Source organism: Muscardinus avellanarius, assembly GCF_963383645.1.
Source record: "Muscardinus avellanarius genome assembly, chromosome: 8".
Taxonomy (NCBI): Eukaryota; Metazoa; Chordata; class Mammalia; order Rodentia; family Gliridae; genus Muscardinus; species Muscardinus avellanarius.
The window spans coordinates 38,508,267-38,529,268 of NC_137794.1; the positions used below are offsets into that span (position 1 = coordinate 38,508,267).

General features: G+C 38.8%; 1 protein-coding gene across 32 annotated transcripts in view; it reads right to left on the bottom strand.

Moving 5' to 3' along the window:
- Nucleotides 1–21,002, bottom strand: part of SNAP91 (synaptosome associated protein 91) — a gene marked incomplete at both ends in the record, with an annotated part of 139,383 nt that overhangs the window by 21,576 nt on the left and 96,805 nt on the right. For 14 of the 32 annotated variants that reach the window (XM_080700423.1, XM_080700421.1, XM_080700417.1 and 11 more), the window contains 7 exons: nt 694–828; nt 10,035–10,118; nt 11,504–11,587; nt 11,996–12,067; nt 12,235–12,312; nt 12,550–12,795; nt 13,443–13,550. In XM_080700423.1, the coding sequence (XP_080556549.1) occupies nt 694–828; nt 10,035–10,118; nt 11,504–11,587; nt 11,996–12,067; nt 12,235–12,312; nt 12,550–12,795; nt 13,443–13,550 (807 nt within the window). Of the gene's footprint in view, nt 1–693; nt 829–10,034; nt 10,119–11,503; nt 11,588–11,995; nt 12,068–12,234; nt 12,313–12,549; nt 12,796–13,438; nt 13,551–21,002 lie in introns of all 32 variants that reach the window. The other 18 variants (XM_080700431.1, XM_080700429.1, XM_080700426.1 and 15 more) reach the window with 11 other exon arrangements.

A 21,002-nucleotide genomic window follows, 5' to 3' on the forward strand; every position in this document is an offset into this window, starting at 1 on the left:
TTATAAAAAAAAAAACAAACTACGCATATCTACCATAAACACTACAATACAATAATTCCAGAACAAAAAAGGACAGCATTCGACTAGGCACTGGCAATAGAAGCAACCAAATTGTCAGGCAGCGGATGTACTGAAGGTGTTTCTGAAACACATTTAATTGCTAAAAACTCACCAATTGAAAATTTGTAGTAAGGACCCAGCATGGGAAGAGTAGGATGAAAGAGAATACAAACAAAATGACAGCAGTGATGAAAGGTTAGAGGCAGGCAAAGAACACTATCCGTGTCTCAACTTCATAAAACCGAGGGCCATGCAAGCTTCAGAGGCATAGGCAACAGCGGGGGTGGGGGTGTTCAGGTGTTAGGAAACTGTACAGAGATTAAGTACAAAGTGTCCCCTTTCCTAGCTCTAAGTCATGTGCATGTGAGCTCATGCATCTAGAAGGTGTGCATGTTAACTCGATTTCTGCTAAAAATCAAAACCAGAAACGCAGAGTTGCGAGTTATTGTAGAAGCTACCAAAATGGATTGAAAATTTTAATCTAAGTTATAGAATGAGAGACTTCTTGAAGGTTTAAAGTCAGGTTATCACGTGTCATTTGCTTGTTGTAAACTTCCTGCGAAGATACTAACCTCAGGTGATTCACTTTATTATTGGAACAAGCGAGGAGCATATCTGAAATCACTGCCTCACCTGATGGATCAAAGGAGCTGCTGCTGGAAGTTGAAGGCGTTGTTCCGAAGGCAGCCTCAAAATTGGGCTGGAGCAGGTTATTCTGAGCTGGAGTCACGGGTGATGGAGAAGGGGCCATGAAAGAACCCCCAAATCCTGAAAAGGAAATAGTCCCAGAACAATATAAGCAAAAGCCACTAACGGCACCCAGGTAGAGGTCATAAAAGCAGGCAGGAAAAGTTAAAAGTAAACCAAGAAGGAAATGAATGCATGTAGGTCAGTAGTCATTGCAACTGGAGTGGTGGGGTGTTTTTTAAAAAGTTTTTCAAGAATCTTGATATGTCATGTATTAATGAGATATTTAATTTAATTAGAAATAAGATAGTACACAGGAATATATACCCTTATATAAAGACCCGATGGCATCTAAATCTGTTATGTAGCGGAGTACATAAAGCAAAGAAGATATCACTGGGGTTAAAACTCTGGTAGTTATTTTCATTATATTGAAATTTTACATTTCTTTAAATCCCAATACCAGGTAGCTATAAAATGTTTAGTTGGCTTAGCATAGTAATAAAATACAAATTAGAAAATACAAATAAAATACAAATTAAATAGAAAATAAATAGGCTATATTTATATAAATAAATAGAAAATAAAATACAAATTAGAAAAGTAATAAAATACAAATTAGAAAAATTTGCAGAGCGCCTGCGTGTCCTTCATTCCCACATGTTTTTGCTCAGTCACCCAGGACAGGCCCTCCCCACTGCTCTCAGGGCTGTGTCCTGCCTCTACTGTGCCCTCTTTCGGTCTAATTCCTGCAGTGCAGCCAGCATGATCTTTCTGAGGAGGAAATGCTTAAAGTTTAATTTTCTAATGTCTTTGATTGGCTCCCCATAACTTTCAGATTCCTATCATACAAATTTCTCTCTATGGCAATCAGCCTCTTCAGTGTCTGCCCACTGGCTCCTCCTCATCCCCGCAAGGTAGGCTGCAGCTCTCATCCACTCTACCCCGTACCACACGCAGGCGCTGGGTAGACTACCTTGTCCTTACACCGCTACCCACTGCTGCCGGCTGCATCCCACTTCCCAAGCCATATACACACACCATGGACCTCAGCACCTGGTATGCAGCTCCTTCCTCCTCCCATCACACGTTTTTATCATCCCTGAGCTCTCCAAATCCCCAAATCAGGGTGGTTTCCTGGAGTCAGAAGATGTATCCTTTTCCCTTGTCTTTTCCACGAATAATCAGCACAGTGCCTAAAACACTGATTTAACGTTTATTGAAGGAAGGATACTTTTGAGTATAGAAAGCAAAAGGATAGCATAGATGATTGAAAACTAACCAAACCACAAATGCATTTTTTTGAAGGTTGGAAGCAAATAATTTATTTCAATTAATAGAGAGAGAAAAGAGGTTACTCTGTATTGTTCCTATATGAAAATATGCAACCCGTAAAGGAAGGAATTCCCCCCCCCCTTTTTTTTTGCAGTGTTGGGGATCAAACCCAGGTGCTTATACAAGCTAGGAAAGCACTCTACCACTGAGCTACATTCTCAGCTCAGGATGTCTTAATAAGACACTAGATGATGTTCTATTATTAAAATTTTTCTATCAGAAGCCTTTACTATAACTAATTTGGATATATATGTATATATATATTTCTTTCAAATCTAGCCACATCACCTTATTTCTACAGTCTGCAAAAGTACTATATTTAAAAAAATGATTAAGCTTACATTCTAATTTATAAAATTTACAATTTTCAAAATATCTTCCATTAAAACTCTCCAAGCTGGGTGTGGTGATGCATGCTTATAATCCCAGTACTTGGGAGGCTAAAACAGGATAATCCCAGTATTTGGGAGGCCAAGACAGGAGGATTGTGCAGGTTCGAAGGCAGCCTCAGCTACTTAGTGAGGCTCTCAGCAACTTAGTGAGACCCTTTTCCGAATAAAATATAAAATAGGGCTGGGGTATATCCCAGAGGTAGAAGGCCCTGGGTTTCATTCCCAGTACCACACACACAAAACCTCGCTAGTAATTATTTTCTAAGGCATGGATCAAGGATCAATAATGTTTATGTCCTGCTGTTCCTGAAAATAGATGGTACCTTGGGTTTAAACTTTCCTTGTAAAATCCCAGCATTCAGGAGGCTGAGACCGAAAGATAGTGATTTGCAGACAGCCTCAGCTACTTAGTGAAACCCTTTGCAACTCTGTGAGACCCTGTTTCAAAATGAAGAATAAAAAATAGTACTGGGGGTGTAGCTCAGAGGTAGAATGCCCCTGGGTACCATCCTCAATACAGGGGGGGGGGGACCCAAGAACAAATAAATAAACAAACTTCAATTTGGAAAATTTGTTACTTATTAGGAAAAATGTAGACTTTTTAAAGTTCACATGGCCGAAATTAAGTGGTTTTTAGTATTTGAATGACATTAGAAGCACTTGCAAATTTATTTACTGAAGAAAATATAATTTCCAGAACAATAAGAACTAACAACTTGAAGAAAATATGGGCTAAAGTAATTATTTTTGGATGTGATTGTGTTTTAATGGGACTGGTGGCTATGTTACTTCTGATTTTTTTTTTAAACAATATCCTACACCTCTAACTGGAATGTGGCTGTAGGTAATTTAGGCGATTGTTATATGTTGTTTCTCTATGTAACAGGCAGACGTGGAGATAACTACACTTGACTCAATGTCCTAAAAATTGGCCCGGGAAAGAATAATAATTGGAATGTGCCTTAGGATCATCTGATCGAACCCCATCATTCTGTGGCTGAAGCAAGCGATTCGGAGAGAAGTTAAACACCTAGCCAAGATTCAGCAGAGAGGAAAAAGTGAGCTTCCACAGAGGGCTCATCTGCTTGGTGCTAAGGAGTTCCACTTGAAGGTGAGATAATATCCATAGGCGAATACATAATACTGTTTGCTCAAAAAACGAGTAGCTCCTTTAAGAAAGTGAAATGCAAAGCCACAACTGGCATGGAGCTCCCAAGTGCCAGGCGTTGCTCTAAGCCTTCTATTTAGGTTGAAACATTTGAACCACACAAATTGCCTATATTTGACCATATTGATTTTATAAAAGTAGCAATTTCAGGTAGCTCAACCTAAAATGTATACTAGCTCCTCACAATAACCCCATAAGGTTCAACAAATGAGAAAACTGATCCCAGAGAGATTAAATAATTTACCCAAGATCACATGATGGCAAATGAGGGATTCCACAGAAGAATCCTCCAGAGTCCTTACCACTGCTGTTTCCCGCATCAGGCTTAAGGCTGGAGTTTATCCAGTATGTGTGCTCAAACACTTGGCAGAGATCTGGCAGGGACGCTTTTCCCCTTTAAACTCTGTGTGTGTGTGTGTGTGTGTGTGTGTGTGTGTGTGTGTGTGTGTGTGTGTGTGTTGTAGTACTGGGGGTTGAGCCCCAGGGCATTCTACCTCTGAGCTACATCCCTAGCCCTATTTTTTTTTTTATTCTTTATTTTGAAACAGGGTCTCTCACTAAATTGCAGAGGGCCTCATTGAGTAGCTGAGGCTGGCTGTGAACCTGTGATCCTCCTATCTCAGACTCACAAGTATTGGGATTACAAATGTGTGCTATTACACCTGGCTAAACTCAGTTCTTTTGTATGTGTGTGTTTGTTGGGGGGGGTGAAGATTTGAAACCAGGAACCATCCACTATTGACTTACGTACCTGGTATTTTTTATTTTTTTGAGACAGGGTTTTCCTAAGTTGCCCATGTAGGTCTTGAACCTTTAGTCCTCCTACCTTAGCCTCCTAAGGGATTACAGGACACCCTAGAGAGCCTGGCTGCATCTATTCAGTTTTTATGAAGTATGCACTCTCACATAGTTTAATTAAATAGCTATGAAGTGATATAAAATAATCAGCTAATTATATTTTTTTAAAATTTTTAATTCTTTATTTTGAAACCAGGTCTCACTGAGTTGCAGAGAGCCTCACTAAGTAGCTGAGGCTGTCTGCAAACCGTGATCTTCCGGTCTCAGCCTCCCGAATGCTGGGATTACAAGCGTGCACCACCATGCCCGGCTTAAATAAATTTATATTGGTGCATTGTAGTCTTACATCTTAGTAGGCTTTGGCCCATCCTATAGTCATGTCTGAACTATCCTACATGTAACTGAATAGCCAGCATCATCAGGGGTTCAGCCACTTGACACACTGCATTTTATCATTTTATCTAAGGGGAAAGAACCTACACATTTAGTTAAGTCTATCTATACAGATATATCAAACCTGATGTTATAAATCTAACACATCATACCACTTTCAGGAAAGCGAAAATTTAAAACTATTGGTAGATAAACTCTTTCACATATGTTTTTCTGACACACACATTAGCTTCTTATGTTAAAGATGATATTGTGCCAATTATTCACAGTGATACATTCACTGAGTGATAATTAAGATATTCCACTAAGATAGAGCTGAAATAGTATTTTCTAGGAGTACTAGTCTGAGTCCTTTGTCTGACACTTTTCAGATTGGTTCCAACTCCTACACAAAATGAGAGAATTCATTAGTCCTCTGTAGATAATTCTCTTTTTGTAGAAGTTGTATTTTTCATTCCACACTGAACATTTTTGCATTTTAAATTCAGTCCAAGAAAGGCGCTGCTAAAAAGTTATTTATGTGAAGTAATTAAGAGAAAGAATGCTAAGCTACAAAGGCTCTCATAAGGCTGGCCCATATCATTCTTATCTTTGGAATTAAAGCTAGGATAGGGAATATTATCCTAGCATAGATTTATGGTGTGGCCATCTTGAAATTGTGTCTGTTTTGAAAGGGCACGGCCTTTAAAAACACTTAATTTCTCATAATAGTCATTTTTATTTTTGTCATCCAGGAATCTCTATATATTTCAAACATCTGTATCTTGCATTAAACATCTGTTCATGCATCTTGAGTAGAGTTTGACATCTTTATTCTTCAGCGTGTAAAATATTTCCTCTTATGTGTTATGAATTTGACCATCAATTTCTCAGGTGGACTCTGAGATGTGGACAATATCTTTATCCTACCAACAATCTTAATGGTATTTCATTCTGTCCCATTGGCCACACTGACTGCCTTCTGCAGAACTGTCTTTAGTTTCACTATACTGGATACACCAAACAACTTGGAATTGTTACTCAAGAGGTAAAGGAAGAGCATGATGGTATTTCATGGCAGTTCATTTCTGGAATTGGTATTATCTGACAGTTCTAAAACTAAATTTGAATGAAAACATCTTTTTTAATGACAGACAGGTCTGTTTTTATTTTTTATTTTTTTGTGGTACGAGGGATTGAACCCAGGGGTATTCTACCTCGGAGCTACACTCTCAGCCCTATTTTTAATTTTTTTTTTTAAATTTTGAAACAGGGTCTCACTAAGTTTCAGAGGCTGGTCGTGAACCTGTGATCCTCCTGTCTCAGGCTCCCAAATACAGGGAATACAACAGTGTACCACCACATCCAGCTTAAACATGTCTGTTTTTAAAAGAATAAGGTCTTTGTTTTCTGTTAGTAAATATATGCCAATTTTTAGTAAAAGTTTTCTTCTCAAAATTAAGAAGATGCTTAATTTTTGGTTTAAAGTCTCTTGAACTCATCATGATGTTTACTTAGTCATATTTTATTGTTTTCTTTTATTATTTACATGTAAGTATATCTCCCAAATCTAACAGTAATCTAGGATGAGATTAGCATCCTCGGTCCAACTACTAAGATTTCTCTTGGACAGTCTAAACATCCCTTAATGCTATCTGTATATATTTTGATTTTTTTCTTTAAAAATAGTCTTATTACTAACACTTAATGATGTAAGAGTGGAAAATCCTTCACAAAATACATCTCTCTTTTCTGTTCAAATTAGGATTTTAACTTGATCACATCTGTGGGCTAGTTTCATGATTAGGCTGATTTATTCACTTTATATTCTTTTTGGTGGTAGTACTGGAGATTCAAACCTGGAGCATTTTACCTCTGGTTTTTTTTGGTACTGGGGACTGAACTCAGGGGCATTCTACCTTCGAGCTACATCTCTAGTCCTTTTTTATTTTTTATTTTGAAAGAGGCCTCACTAAGTTGTAGAGGGCCTTACTAAGTTGCTGAGGCTGGCTACGGACTTGTAATCCTCTTGTCTCAGCTTCTTAGGTATGGGAATTACAAGGAGACCACCACACCTGGCTATATTTTTATTTACTTAATTTTGAAAGAGGATCTCACTAGTTGTTGACAATCTGGCTAAATTACTGAGTTTGGTCTCAAACTTGTAATCCTCCTGTCTCAGCCTTCCACATTTTGGGATTATAGGTGTGTACCACTAGGCGCGGCTCTTCATTTATTTATTTTTAAATATTCCTTTTTATTTCAACATACTATGGGCTTAGGTGGTTCCTTTTTATAAAAACACATACAAGTATAATGCAAGTGCTAAGTTTCATTCAAATATTACCACAATGCAGTGGTAATATTTGTTCTACTTGATGTGCATTAGACAAAAATGTTTGAGTAATGTGAAAACAAATCTAGCCATTGTTGGCGAGATTATATGTATATAAATGTGGTTGTATTTTTGTATCATGTATCTTAGTAGGGTTTATTTTGGGGAGCAGACTAGGAAAGATCACAGAATACATTTATATTACATGTTTTCTTTTTTTTTAGTAGAAATATGACTTAGGTACTTGAACAAATATGAACAATGTTTCTCTCTAAGCAAAACAGAGGAAAGTATAAGAAACTAGTGAAATCTTTCAAAATTAAAAATAATTTATAATCTCTTACACCAGAATCTAAGGTAAAGGAAGAGTTGTCTTATGTCAGGTAAATCAGATGCTCCTGTATAAATGGATTAATTTGTAAGGATTATTCTGAAAGCAAACTAGACATTAACATTTGCCTAGACCTATTTGCATTGAATATTAATTTACTTAAGGAGAAAGAAGAGAAATAAGAAAGCTTACACAATATATAACTCTTCCCACCAGTGAAAACATCACAAGAAGATGTGGTGGAAGAAAGGGGAAGCACATCATAAATAAAACCTGCGTGCGGCCCTTGTGACTCCCACACATCTCCTGGGGCTCCGGCGCCTGTGCTGCTGCACTTGGCAGTAGGTCCTACATCTTCCTACTCGCTGCAGACGTGGCAGAGGCCCTGTGTGTTTTCCCCTTAGGTGAGACTTCTCGGCTCTGTCACCACCCTCTGACTCTGAGTTGGACAGACACACTCCTTTTCCACACAGGCTTTGGCATCTCGGGTTCCTAGTCTCCAGGGCTCTTTTGGAAACACAGTATCTCAGTTTCAGTCCTGGAGGGTACAGAGAGCCACAATCGAGGATGCTAGAGTGGACCATATGCCCATGCAGCATGGAAGCAGTCAACAATTCCCGGTAACTCGGCCCGTTAACTGGCTGGCGGGCTTCAGCGTTCCCCTTGGGGTCTATGGCAGGATAGGGATACATACCCAGGGCAGAAAAAAAAGACTTCTTCAAATTCTTCAAAGAGAACACTTGATTTCATATGCTACTTTTATCTTAATAGTAACTCCAAAGCAAAAGGTTTAAAATCAAGAGTCTCATTTAAAGCCAACAAGGTCATTTCCCCCAAATAGCCATTTAAGACTATTCTGTTTCTGTGGCCTGTTGAAATACTATTGTCGGATCTGGAAAATCTGAATTAAGTGTACTGGTTTAGGAAAAGCTTGAAAGTTTTCTGTAGCTAGGAAGAATATCTAGTCTAGGAGAAAAGCCAGGCAAGTTACAGTGTTTTCCTCAAGTAACCAGCCATGGTTTGTTAGGTATACTGCCTCCTATATTTTAGTTTTCAAAGAAAACAGCTACATTGCATCGGGACCCTGGTTCTTCTCAGCCCAAGAAAGTTTCAGCTGCCAGGATGAGCAAATTTAGCAAACTAGGTGTCAGGTTCAATTAAAAAGTCTGGGGAGGATGGGAAAGATACAAAAGAAACACTCCTGCCTCCTAGAAAAGACTTAAATAACCAGACTGACTTGCTGACAGGAGAAAGGGCTAACAGCTGGCTGTCACTCTTCCTCCAGCTTCTTGAGGAAAGTTCTGACAAGTCAAACCTCCTGCTACTGAAGGTTGACAAGGGTCCTTCAGGTCACGCCATTACTCATGACTCATTTCAAGTCTGAGAATGAATTCTCATTAGCCTTCTCACTTGATGTTGGAATTGTTCACTCTACTGCTTATAACTTATGGACTACAGTTACACCTAAAAATCAGAACTAGTGTCTTATACTATGAAGGGCCAAATGATTACTAGGTATTTAACCTAGAAACTTCTGGATGTAGTAGTGGCTTCCTTGTGCTGATGTGACCCATATTCTCATCAGACCCTTGTCAATCCTAGGATGGAAATGCATCCCTCGTAGTGACTGGGAGGGCCAAAGGAAGCTGCATCTGAGAGTCTGAGGCCTGTTACTCATCCTTCCAAGTAAAATCAGAGCGAGGCGAACCAGCAACGTCCTGCAAGTCCCAGTGAATATTCTGAACCTAAAATCAATACTGGAGTCTTAACAACTGACAGTTCTTTAGGCCTGACTATCACTAAGCATACTTTGCCTTGTCCACAAGGAAGACTGATACTTGACCATCTTTGAGTCCTTGAACTCTTCTCTTTTATCCTTTTTACACTATTCTAGCAATAAGCAATGATCCTGGGAACTGTGTTAATTTATGCTACTTTATGGCCTTGTTGAGCTGGGATGTGTTTAAGATAGATCAGCTTGTTAAAAAAAAAAGAGTAACATGCACACACCACTCAATTTTGCCTCTACCATCTTGTACTCTATTAAGATGTATGACTGTAGTGCACCAATAATAAAAAAAATCTAAAAAAAAGTGACACAAGTAGCATGAGCTTTGATTCACTAGTAGAAGTCTAAAATTGGTGACAGTTTCTTCTAGAGTGAGTCATACATTACAAAACCAGTTGTCAAATATCATGACACATTTCCCTGAAAAATTTCTTCAAAAAAGATAAGCATAGACATTATAAGATAAAAATTGTTATATAGGCACATTACCATTTCGGTAAACAAAAAGAAACATCTGACCAAAGAGGCAGATTAGGAGCATCCAAAGAGATGCAGGGATGGCTTGTATCTGACTGTGATTTTGAGACAAATTTCAGAAACTCCTGAGAAGTAATCAACCTTCTGTTGTATAATACATGTTTTTCAACTTAATATCTTGAAAGTAAAAGAAAAAAGATGCACTCTACAACTTATGTAATATCTGTTACTTCTCAAAATTATATTCAAATGTCTACAAAATACCATCTTATTTTAACTTAATTCATTACCAGCTAGTAGATCTGCCGATGCTGATGAACTAGAAGCAGCCTGAGGTGCTGGTTGGGGTTCAGAAGCACTACTTCCAAATGCATCTATCCATATCCATTACGCAGCAAAAAAAGTAAGAGAGTGTAAACAGTAAGTATAGCGATTGTGTCACGTAGAGTCATGCATATAGACATGGCATTCTGTATGGGAAGTGGGTGAATTACACTCTAAACAGTTTATTCTCTTAAAAGAGTTCTAAAAAACTTAGAAATTAACACCTCCTTGTAAGATTAAGAGAAATTTTTTTTAAAATAATACATCTTTTAGACTAAATATTGTCATTTATGAAAACAGGGTTAAGATTTAAAATTTTTTTATCAGAAGGTAAATCAGAATTTTTCTACTCAGGACTCTATGAAACATCTTTTTTTTGTGGTACTAAGGCTAGAATATAGGAGCATTCTACCTGTGAGCTACACTCTCGGCCCAATTTTATTTTTTATTTTGAATCAGGGTCTCACTAAGTTGCAGAGGACCTCACTAAGTTGCTCAGGCTAGCCTTGAACCTGTGATCCTCCTGTCTTAGCCTCTCAAGTACCAGGATCAAAAACTTAAAAAAAAAAACCCTAATTCAAACAGCAGCAGCAACTCTATGCCTGTATTTCAAGGTTTAGTGTTTGGGAATTTCAAGATCCAAGTTTTGAGCTTCCAAGTGTCAGAAACTGTGACTTCTGTACCCTGGTGCACCCATCATGGAATACAACACAATGCTTCTATGTACAGTAGTATCCAAAGTGAGTATAATTGTAAAACATGTCATTTTAGCTCAAAGCCATCCTTATATATGGGTTTTCACAAAATCACCTCATTTTTTTCCTGTAAGTTTACTGCTAAATGAAGGCTTTAAATCATCTAATGAGCAGTATAACAATTCAGTATATCTTCTTGCTTTAAGGTAAAGGAAAAAACAGAATATATTGTAAGTCAGGAAAACATTTTCCAAATCTCTAGAATGGTTTTAAGACATTAAACCTCATACCATAAATGTACAACATCTAGCATGTATACTTTTAGCTATGGCTGGCTTCTTCATTTTCAATTCAGAATTATAGGAATGTTGATATAGCCAATGTTGGAATGTTGATTTAGCCAATAGATCAGTATCACCAGGGAAGAACAGTAGAAGCAAATCACAATCAGGTGATTACACATTAGGATGAACAAAACATTGAAAATGCAAAGACTTCAAATAAAAAAATCATCTAGTTTTGTGAGGTCATGCACGAATATTATAATGATTGGATGACAATGAAGATGATGTTGGCAAAGAAATGAAAAAGATCTTGAAAAGTTTAGTTGACATTTAAGAGGCAGAAATGCTTTCACATAGTCAAAGGAAAAAATGATGGAATATAATGAAAAAGAAGATTTAGAATATATTCTGGGGGGGAAAAGACCCTGTAAGTGTGGAAGGAGAACAGATACGCACCCCCAAATAGGTCTATCACGCCTGAAGAGTCCACCTTTGCTGGAGAGGCAGTGGTTGCAGGAGACGGAGCTGCAAACGCATCCACTGCAGTGAAGCACAGAACACGAGAAAGCACATGTCACCAAAGGAAAATACACCAGGGCCTTGACAGAGGCACCTGGGGATGTCACGGTTAACTTCAGGCGGGAAGACCACAGGCAGTCTTAAAAGCTAAGAAAAACAAGTGGGCTTTGTTCTAGAACAAAATAAAATCTGACTCCTTGAGGTTAGAGGTTTTAGTGTGAAAAGGCATTTTTCTCTTTTTAGCGGTCTTAGATTGGAAATATTAAGCCTCATCAGTTGGTGATGAGCCAAAGAGTGAGAAATTTTTTCTCCCAAGTGAATTTTGAGTTCTGAAGAATATGAGAAAACCCACAGGTTGCTGTAGGAGCCTCTTCATGCATATCACCCCTCAAGACAGCTCTGCAGGCTGGACCAGGGCAGGGCACTCACCGGATAAGAGGTCAGCAGTGAGAGAACTCTCAGGCACAGGAGAGGCCCCTTGTGGTGGAGAGGAGAAAGCATCTTCCGAAAGTGAAACAAACCAAAACCAAGCAGAAGTAAGTAGCAGAAAGCTGAAATCAAAGTCACAAATCTCGCAAATGCATTATCACAGGTGAGTACAAAGAGCTTAATCACGAACACATTTAAGAAAACTAAATTGGAAACAAAAAGGGTTGCTTTGCTTTTACCTGTACCAAACAGGTCTATGCTAGGAGCAGCATCTGGCTTAGGCGCTGCAGCAACTTCAGGGGCAGCCTCAAATAAATCTAAGACCAAGAACACACATGCCTTTATTCCACTTGAAAAATGAGCCTGAAAGAGCATCGCCTCCCAGTTCTGAATGAGACCTTCGAGAATTCCAAATTAAGGAGCAAATGGTTTCTAGAGAACCTCATAGTTACCCAGTTATTCATGCAATAAGAGCTTGTATACATGGTCCATCTCAAGGACCAGAATTCAATCCGCCAGATGTAAAAAGTTCAACATCAACAACAACAAATTACCACCAAAGATATCTAGAGCAGGAGGAGCGGCGGCGGCGGCAGAGGTGGTGGCGGTGGTGGTGGCGGTGGTGGCTGCAGTGGTGGCGGCTGCAGCAGCAGTAGCAGGAGAAGGAGCAGTTGCAGGAACTGGAGGGGCTGTGCTAGCTGTGGGGGTAACTACTGGAACGCTGGTCTCTGGTGGCTTCATTGCAAAGAGGTCCAGCTCGGGCGCAGCCTCTGCACTACCTTCAGACGGGGCAAAGGGGTCTTTTGGAAAGCAAAGTGGAGACACAGCATCAGCAAGGAAAGAGACAAGAGACAGTGTCACAAGTTTGGGTAAAAGAATGCTCACACACACACACATATATATATATATATACATATATATACATACTAACTAGGCCTCAGGCTGCCTGGATTGAGCTACTGTCCTATTAGCAGGGGCCAGCAATTAGGATGTTTTTCTAAAGAAAATGTAGTAAGTACCACAAATTAAGAATCCAAACACTTTTCAAAGTGCTCTAAGATTAGCCTATATCTAGGATCAGAGATTGCAATCTTTCAAACCTTTCCTTAGTCTAGCCAATTTGGTTAGCTTCAAAAGCTCATTAAAACATATCAACGTATTTAAATTCAATGTTCCAAAAGAATACAATATGGCATTAGGAAAAAAAAACATTAAGAGAGCATACTTGCACTGACAAAAATTGTCAATTGTGAGAAATTGTCAATTTTGATGAGTATGCACTGCACTGTCTTAATGTTTTAAGTGCTGATGTTACTTATTCATTATGATGAATGAGAGTGTCTACTCAGAAGAAAACAAAGTTAGAAAAACATACGGCCACATCTAACTATGAGGATTTTGCATTAGGACAGAAAAACCACAGACGGGCTCATGACTGTAAACCCACCATTTCCTGAGCATGCATCAAGTGCTGCCGCTACGGGGGTTGGGGTAGCTGGCGCGGCGGCCCCTTCGGATGCTGCAGGGGCCTCCCCGGGAGAAGCTGCAAAGGCATCTGGGGTGCGGTTTTTAAAATAACAGAAATTAAAGGAACAAAAGAGAAGAAAATATAGTAAAAGAACCACGTTAAATTGTGCAGAAGGCTCCCTTATACAACATGAATTTTCAAAAATGCCTTTTATGGCCCATGCATCGTTGGCAATCATATAACCACAGTTCTTTGCAAACCTTCATGTTAGTTAACATGCAAAAGGTGAAGAGTCCATACTGCTGGAGCCTATTAGGATCCAATGAGATTCTCATTGTATAAGGGCTCTGAGAAGCATGTTTCATGTATCCTTAGGAATTAATGGATGTGAAAATTAAAATACAAAAATAACTTTATCATGTAATTTGAAGTATTAAACTCTCATGTCCAGAGAATACTAATTCATTGTGTTACTATAATGTCTCTGGCAAACTGTCTGTACCAAATACCAGTGTTTTCTTTAATGCAAATAACATTAAATAGATGATGGTAATATACACAAACAATTCTAGTTTTAAGACAGTACAGACAAAACTACATTGTTGACATAAAAGGTTTAACAAGTATTCATAAATGTTAAGTATTTATTATCCTTGAAAAGCATTTTCAGATATAATCAAACACCTATTTTATAGAAATAAAGACATAAAAAAGTAGGTGATGATGCTATATCTTTATTTCTACTTAAATTCATTATCTCAAATGTCATATTTTTCTATTTGTTTGGAAATGATCTATTTTCAACAGATAAGAAAATAATTTCATGTTTTCAGTCTAGGCATGCATTATTACTTATTGAAGGAAGTATATTAATGTTCAGGCGGACCCAGTTTATAAATATATACTTAATAAGTGGTTGATATACATAAGTGGTTTCCAATGAATTTTATAAGCAAACCATGTTTATTATGGTAAAAACTCCTAGAACTGAGCCAGGTATGGTGGCACATACCTGTAATTCCAGTATTTGCGAGGTTGAGGCAGGAGGATTACAGGTTTGAGGCCAACCTCAGCAAATTAGCAAGACCCTATTTCAAAATTAAAATAAATAAATAAAAAAGCTTGTAGTATAGCTTGGAGGTAGAATGCCCTGAGTTCAAGCCCCAGTACCAAAAAAAAAAAAAAAAAAAAAAGAGAAAAAAAGAAAAAGAAAAAAAGTATTCTGGCAAATTCAGAAGTACACAAGAATCATCATAAGTATGAAAAACTTAAGAGAAGAAACCTTGGCTTCCAATGACTTGGGAGCTAAAGCATGAGGATGTCAAATTCAAGGCCAGTCTCAGCAACTTAGTGAGACCTTGTATCAACAAACAAACAAACACTCCACATAACTGGATGTGGCTCAGTTGGAGAACTACCTTGGGTTCAATCCCCAGTATGGCAAAAAAAAAAAAAAAAAAAAAGTCACGTAGGTTTGGAAAAAAATGCCACGCAGATTGATGTGGTATACTAAGTTCCATCAGGTCCTATAGTCAAGACACTTATTTCTCAGTTTAATCTCAGATGTCCCAAAAGGATCTAAGGATGAAACACATTTTAGTAATACCCTGAGGCCTAGTGTTTTGTGGAATTAAAAACTCCACTAAATTAGAGGCCTTGTTTGAATTAAAAGATTCTTTATAAAAACAAATAAGACATCAGTTACTTATATCTTACAGACTAATTTGATCTAATTGCTTCTCTTAGCTAAACTGAAGGAATATACACAGATATCAGGGGGGAGGTCAAATAATAATAAATAATGCATCAAGGGACAGGTCGGACCTACTTCCCCAGATACCAAAGGACTCAGAGCAACATGAAAACCCTAAGAGGGGACAGAAGAACAGACAAGTGGAAGAGGAGGTTGGGAGGGCTGTGAATATTCTCCTATAAGCCAGGTCTTCTTTCTTTTTATCTCTATAGAACTGGAACAGAGGCTAACAATATTGGGAAGATAACAGTACTCATATATATATATACATACATACATATATATACATATACATACATACATACACATACATATACATACACACATACATACACATATATGTATGTGTGTGTATATCTATCTATCTATCTATCTATCTATATATTTATATTTGGTGGTACTGGGGATGGAACCCTTCTACCTCCAGCTACATGCCCAGACCTATTTTATATTTTTTATTTGGAAACAGGGTCTCTTAAGCCAGTGAGGCTGGCTTTGAACCTGAGCGATCCTCCTGTCTCCGCCTCCCAAGCGTGGGAAATACAAGCGTGCGCCACCACGCCAGGCAGTACTCATATTTTTGAACATTATTAAATTTAATTCCTACAACTATCTTGTGTTATAGCTTCTTTTAGCTCCATCATGTAGTTTAGAAAACCAAAACTTGGAGCCAGGCGTGGTGGCACACGCTTGTAATTCCCGCGCTTGGGAGGCAGAGACAGAAGGATCGCACAGATTCGAAGCCAGCCTCAGCTACTTAGTGAGGCTCTCAGCAACTTAGTGAGACCCTGTTTCCAAATAAAATACAAAATAGAGCTGGGAGTATAGCCCAAAGGTAAAAAGCCCCTGGGTTCCATCCCCAGTACCACCAAAAAACAAAAACAAAGATTTTAAGTGTTCTCACCACAAAACCAGTGAGATAATACCTATATTAATTGGCTTGATTTAGTCATTCCACAATGTATATGCACTTCAAAACATCATATTGCACATGACAAATATATAATTTTTATTTTTCAATTAAAAACTAAAAATTTTCCAAAGTCTGAGTGACTTGACCAAGGTCATTTAGCCAGCAAATGGCAGAGTTATAATTTGGCCTGCATTTGGGAGGCTGAGATAGGAGGATCACGGTTTGCGGACAGCCTCAGCTACTTAGTGAGGCCCTTTGCAACTCAGTGAGACCCTGTTTCAAAATAAAGAATAAAAAGTAGGGCTAGGGGTGTAGCTCGGAGGTAAAATGCCCCTGGGTTTCATCCCCAGTACCACAAAAGAAAAAAAAAAATTGGTCTGCAGCTTTCTAACTGGGTTTTGTATGTGTAGCCACTACACTGCACTGCTATTTATTTATTTATTTATTTATTTATTTATTTATTTTTGTCATTCTGGTGATTGAACCCAGAGACATTCTACCTCTGAGTTATATCTCCAAACTTTTTATTTTTTAATTTTTAATTTTTTATTATTTTTTAATTTTTGGTGGTATTGGGGGTGGAACCCAGAGACTTTCTACCTCTGGGCTATACTCCCAGACCTTTTTAAAAATATTTTATTTGGAAACAGGGTCTCACTAAGTTGCTGAGAGCCTCACTAAGTAGCTGAGGCTGGCTTCAAACCCGTGTGATCCTCTGTCTCAGCCTCCCAAGCAGGGGGGATTACAAGCCTGCGCCACCACGTCCGGCATCTCCAGACTTTTTAAATTTTTTCTTTTGAAACAGGGTCTCACTAGGTTGCTGAGAGTCTCACTACCTGCTGAGGCTGCTCCTGAACCTTGCCAACAGTCGCCGCATTATCTTTTTCAAAAGGTGATTTTTCTGTCTCAGCCTCCCAAGCACTGGGATGACAGGCATGAGCTATGGTGCCAGCTACTCTGCACTGTTATGAACCACACCACACTTGATTATTTCCTCCGCCTAAGATGATACACATCAGTACCAGGCAGGGGTCAAGGAGATGTTCATGGGCTGGCCTCTTTAGGTTATCACTTATATGTAAGTAGGTGAAAGCCATATTTATAGCTAGGTACTTAAGAAAGGATCCCCCCTCCCATCAGAAAGACATAATTTCCTTTCAGTGCTGCTCTTATTACTGAAGACTAAACATTATGAACTTAACTCATCTACTCTGTCAAAAACTTTTTGTAAACACAGAGTCTGGCTGCTGCAGCGCTCGGCTGCTGAGTCTCCGAGCCTGGGAGAAGGAGGTATGAATGCGACTGTAGATACCACCACAGTCATTGCTGGAGTGCGGTTACCAGAAGGATGCTGGACCCAGTCAAGCCTCCAGAACTGGGAGAGAAAATTAAATTTTATGTTGCTAAAAACCAGACAAGTAAAGCTTCTTTCAATACCTAGCCTTTCCCATGAAGAGACTGGCAGCACTATCTTACCAGCTACGCAAACCATAGTGTTTCCTGATGCAGTTTGCTTTCCCTTGTTACCCATTTGCAGTTCATTTCTACATTTCGCCCGTTTTTGACCTGTGCAACTTCCTGGCGATGCCTGCTCCTGTTCTTCCAAATGTGGTTCCAGGCCAGGCCCTTGCCAACAGTCAGCTGTATTAACCATCTTTTTCAAAACTTCTCGTAGCTATTGACTCCTCTAGCCTAAACTGTTTCCCTGGGTACTCCAGCCACATAGGCTATTTGTAAACTCTGTGCTCAGCATAGGGCAACACTGTTCTCTATAGCCCAAGAGGCCCTGTCCTGGTTCTTTTTCTTCTCAAACGTCCCAGATGATATTACCTGAGATTTAGTTGTAAGTGCTTATATTTAAGTATTGGTTTTAGGGAGGGATGAGTAACTTAATTTGTTAATCAACATGTCCAAATGGTGTCTTCTGAGCTAAGTTCTTTGGTTTCCTAGCTGCCTGGTTTCATGCTCACAGACCACTATTCTCACGAAGGCTTGTTCTAACAAATGGACACAGTTGGTCAAAGAGAACCCTTGTGGGTGTGCTGATGGATCAGCACCAATTTAGTGTCCTAGTGCGTGGAAAACCTCAGCTTGCTACAAACCAATGTGCCCTTGTTAGTGAAGTCTGCATAAGTGAAAAATAGGAATTAGAGATTTTGCCTTTCATTGTTATTAATAGACTTTACTGACTTCTTAAGAACAACACTGCCTCATACTCTTAATCAGCATGATCACAAAAAGCAGAATCTGGTTTTTTATTTTTTACAAGTTCACCTTAGAAAATAAAGCATTTAGTAAATCTATCTAAAAAGCTTGTAATAGCTTAAGTGAACTACTTTCATTGAAATGACTAAAATATTATGTGGCTATCACTTTGGATATTTCTTTAAAAATAATAGAAATTTCCCATTTTCTAAATCTGTAATTCACATACAGTACTAAAAGGCATAGAAAAATTTAATGTTATAGCCGGGTGTGGTGGTGCATACTTGTAAAATCCCAGCGCTTGGGAGGCTGAGACAGGAGGATCGCACAGGTTTGAAGCCAGCCTCAGCTAACTTAGTGAGACCCTGTTTCCAAATAAAGTATAATTTGGGTCTGGGAGTATAGCCTGTAGGTAGAAAAGCCCCTGGGTTCCACCCTCAGTACCACACACACACAAAAAAAATTAATGTTGTATGACTTTATAATCATGAAATAGCCATTTCTCTGACATTAAGTTCATTTCTACAGAAAACTTATTTGCTATAAACATTACTGAGAAGCTTAAAAAGGGTAAGCTTCAAAGTTAAATGAACAAAATACACCGGTTTCCCCGTGTTAATCTTCAGTTCTACAGTTTCGTCTCTAAACTTGCCCATTTTAGAGAGACAAAACATTGAGAAATGGTCACAAAAGTGCCCCAAAGAGATTTAAGTTTAAACTTTTATGTAAAGTAAAATCTCTAAATGATTTTTTTATAAACTAATAAAGAGCATTAAAGAAGTTGCGGAAGATCATTGAAACCAAAAAGAAACAGCAAGGCATGCGGAGTCCTGAGCACAAGGGACAGAGCTTCCACAGCTATCCGAGGCCAGGGGACACTTCATAGAACCGTGTAGATCAATAAAACAGTTGTGCTGAGATTTTCAGATGAGAATACCATTATTCCTTTTTCAGCCAGATGACTAGAAAAAGTACTAATGAAATTGCAAGGGCAGCCTTGTGCTTTGGCATTATGTTATATAACTTTTGGCAGTACCAGTCCTTGAAATTGGTTTTTAAAGGTAAAAGAATGCCATTATGAAAATATTTCCAAACATAAAGATTTTTCTGCTTAACAAACATGGTCAAAGCAGTAACAAATGATAAACCCAAACAGTGTAATGTCCCATAGACTACTTCAAGGAAATATAGGATTTATTTTTCTGGAAAGCTATGCGGGAAGGAAGACAAGAGTTGGTTGTTTTCTTTTTTGTGGTACTGGGAATGAAACCCAGGGGTTTTCTACCTTCAGGCTACACCCCAGACTTATTTTAGTTTTCATTTGGAAATGGTCTTGGTAAGTTGCCAAGAGCCTCACTAAGTTGCTGAGGCGGGCTTCGAACCTGTGATCCTCCTGTCTCAGCCTCTCAAGTACTGGGCTTACAAGTGTGCACCACCACACTTGGCAAGTTGGTTGGTTTAAACAGCAAAAGGTGTAGACAAATTTCAGTACAAAATTATTAATCATCCAATCCATGTTTGCCATTTTCCTTATACTTTTCTGCTAACACAATCCTATGAGAAGTGACCCAAAGTCAACACCCAATAATGACATCAGGGAAAGGGAGGCTATAGAAGAAGAAGCTGATTTTAGAAATTTAAGCTAAAACTTAAATTTATGGTATCAAAAGACATAGGGGCAGACTGAAAAACTAACTTATTATTCTGTGATTAGTTCTTATAAAATTCAAGGGCATGCAATCCTCTCCCTGTACTTTTTTTTTTTTTTTTTTTTTTTTTTTTACAAAACAGGTCCCTCTTTGTAGGAATGGCAGTAGAACAGGGCAGCAGTTTCTTCAGAGAAGCAGTGGCGCAGTGCTGTATCCAGCCGTGCGTGTCTTGTGCCGGACAGCCTCAGCCACGCAGCAGGGTGGTACCTGACACTGTACGTGCGGTCCCCGGGGGAAGCAATTCATTCCACTGGAGCCTGCCAAGTTCCACCTGCTCTATCATTTGCTCCCTCCAATTTCTCTGCTGTATCCCCAAAATGCCCTGGGAAAGATATTATATGGTAATGAAGAAACAGAAAACCATAATGAATATAACACCACTCGATGTGTGTATTTGACATGTGCTCTTCCCTAGGGTTGGACACCTGATCCGCTCAGATGGGAATATATAAATAAACCGGCTTCAGATGGTTCATCGGGTTTAGGCATCTTACGCTGGCAGAGTCTCGGATATTTTACTGGGTTAGAATTTACGTTTACACAGGAGGCACCATTCTAGCCAATCACTTCAAAGACTGACCTAAACCTGTTTTCAATTAACATGTCAAGTGCTGCCTCTGAAGTTCTCTTAACATTCCAGAGTCCAAGATGATCCAACATTTTACTTGGACAGAACGAGCCTGAAGTTGCAAAAAAAAAAAAAATCATATTCCTAAATTTTCTTTAGAGACCTCCAAATCTGAACTATTCTTAAGACGATTTTATTTTGCCCTAAATGTTAAGAAATAAGCCAGGATTGACCTCTCATATTCCCCAAATATTCGCTGGGCTAGCTTTTAATCTGGCTCAAAAGCCAAACGCGAATAAGAGAGAGAGGTCCGCATCACTCACACAGACATACTGCAGGGCAGGGCCGGGGATGAGAGTTCTGGCAGGAACTTAAATCCTAAAACTAAGAT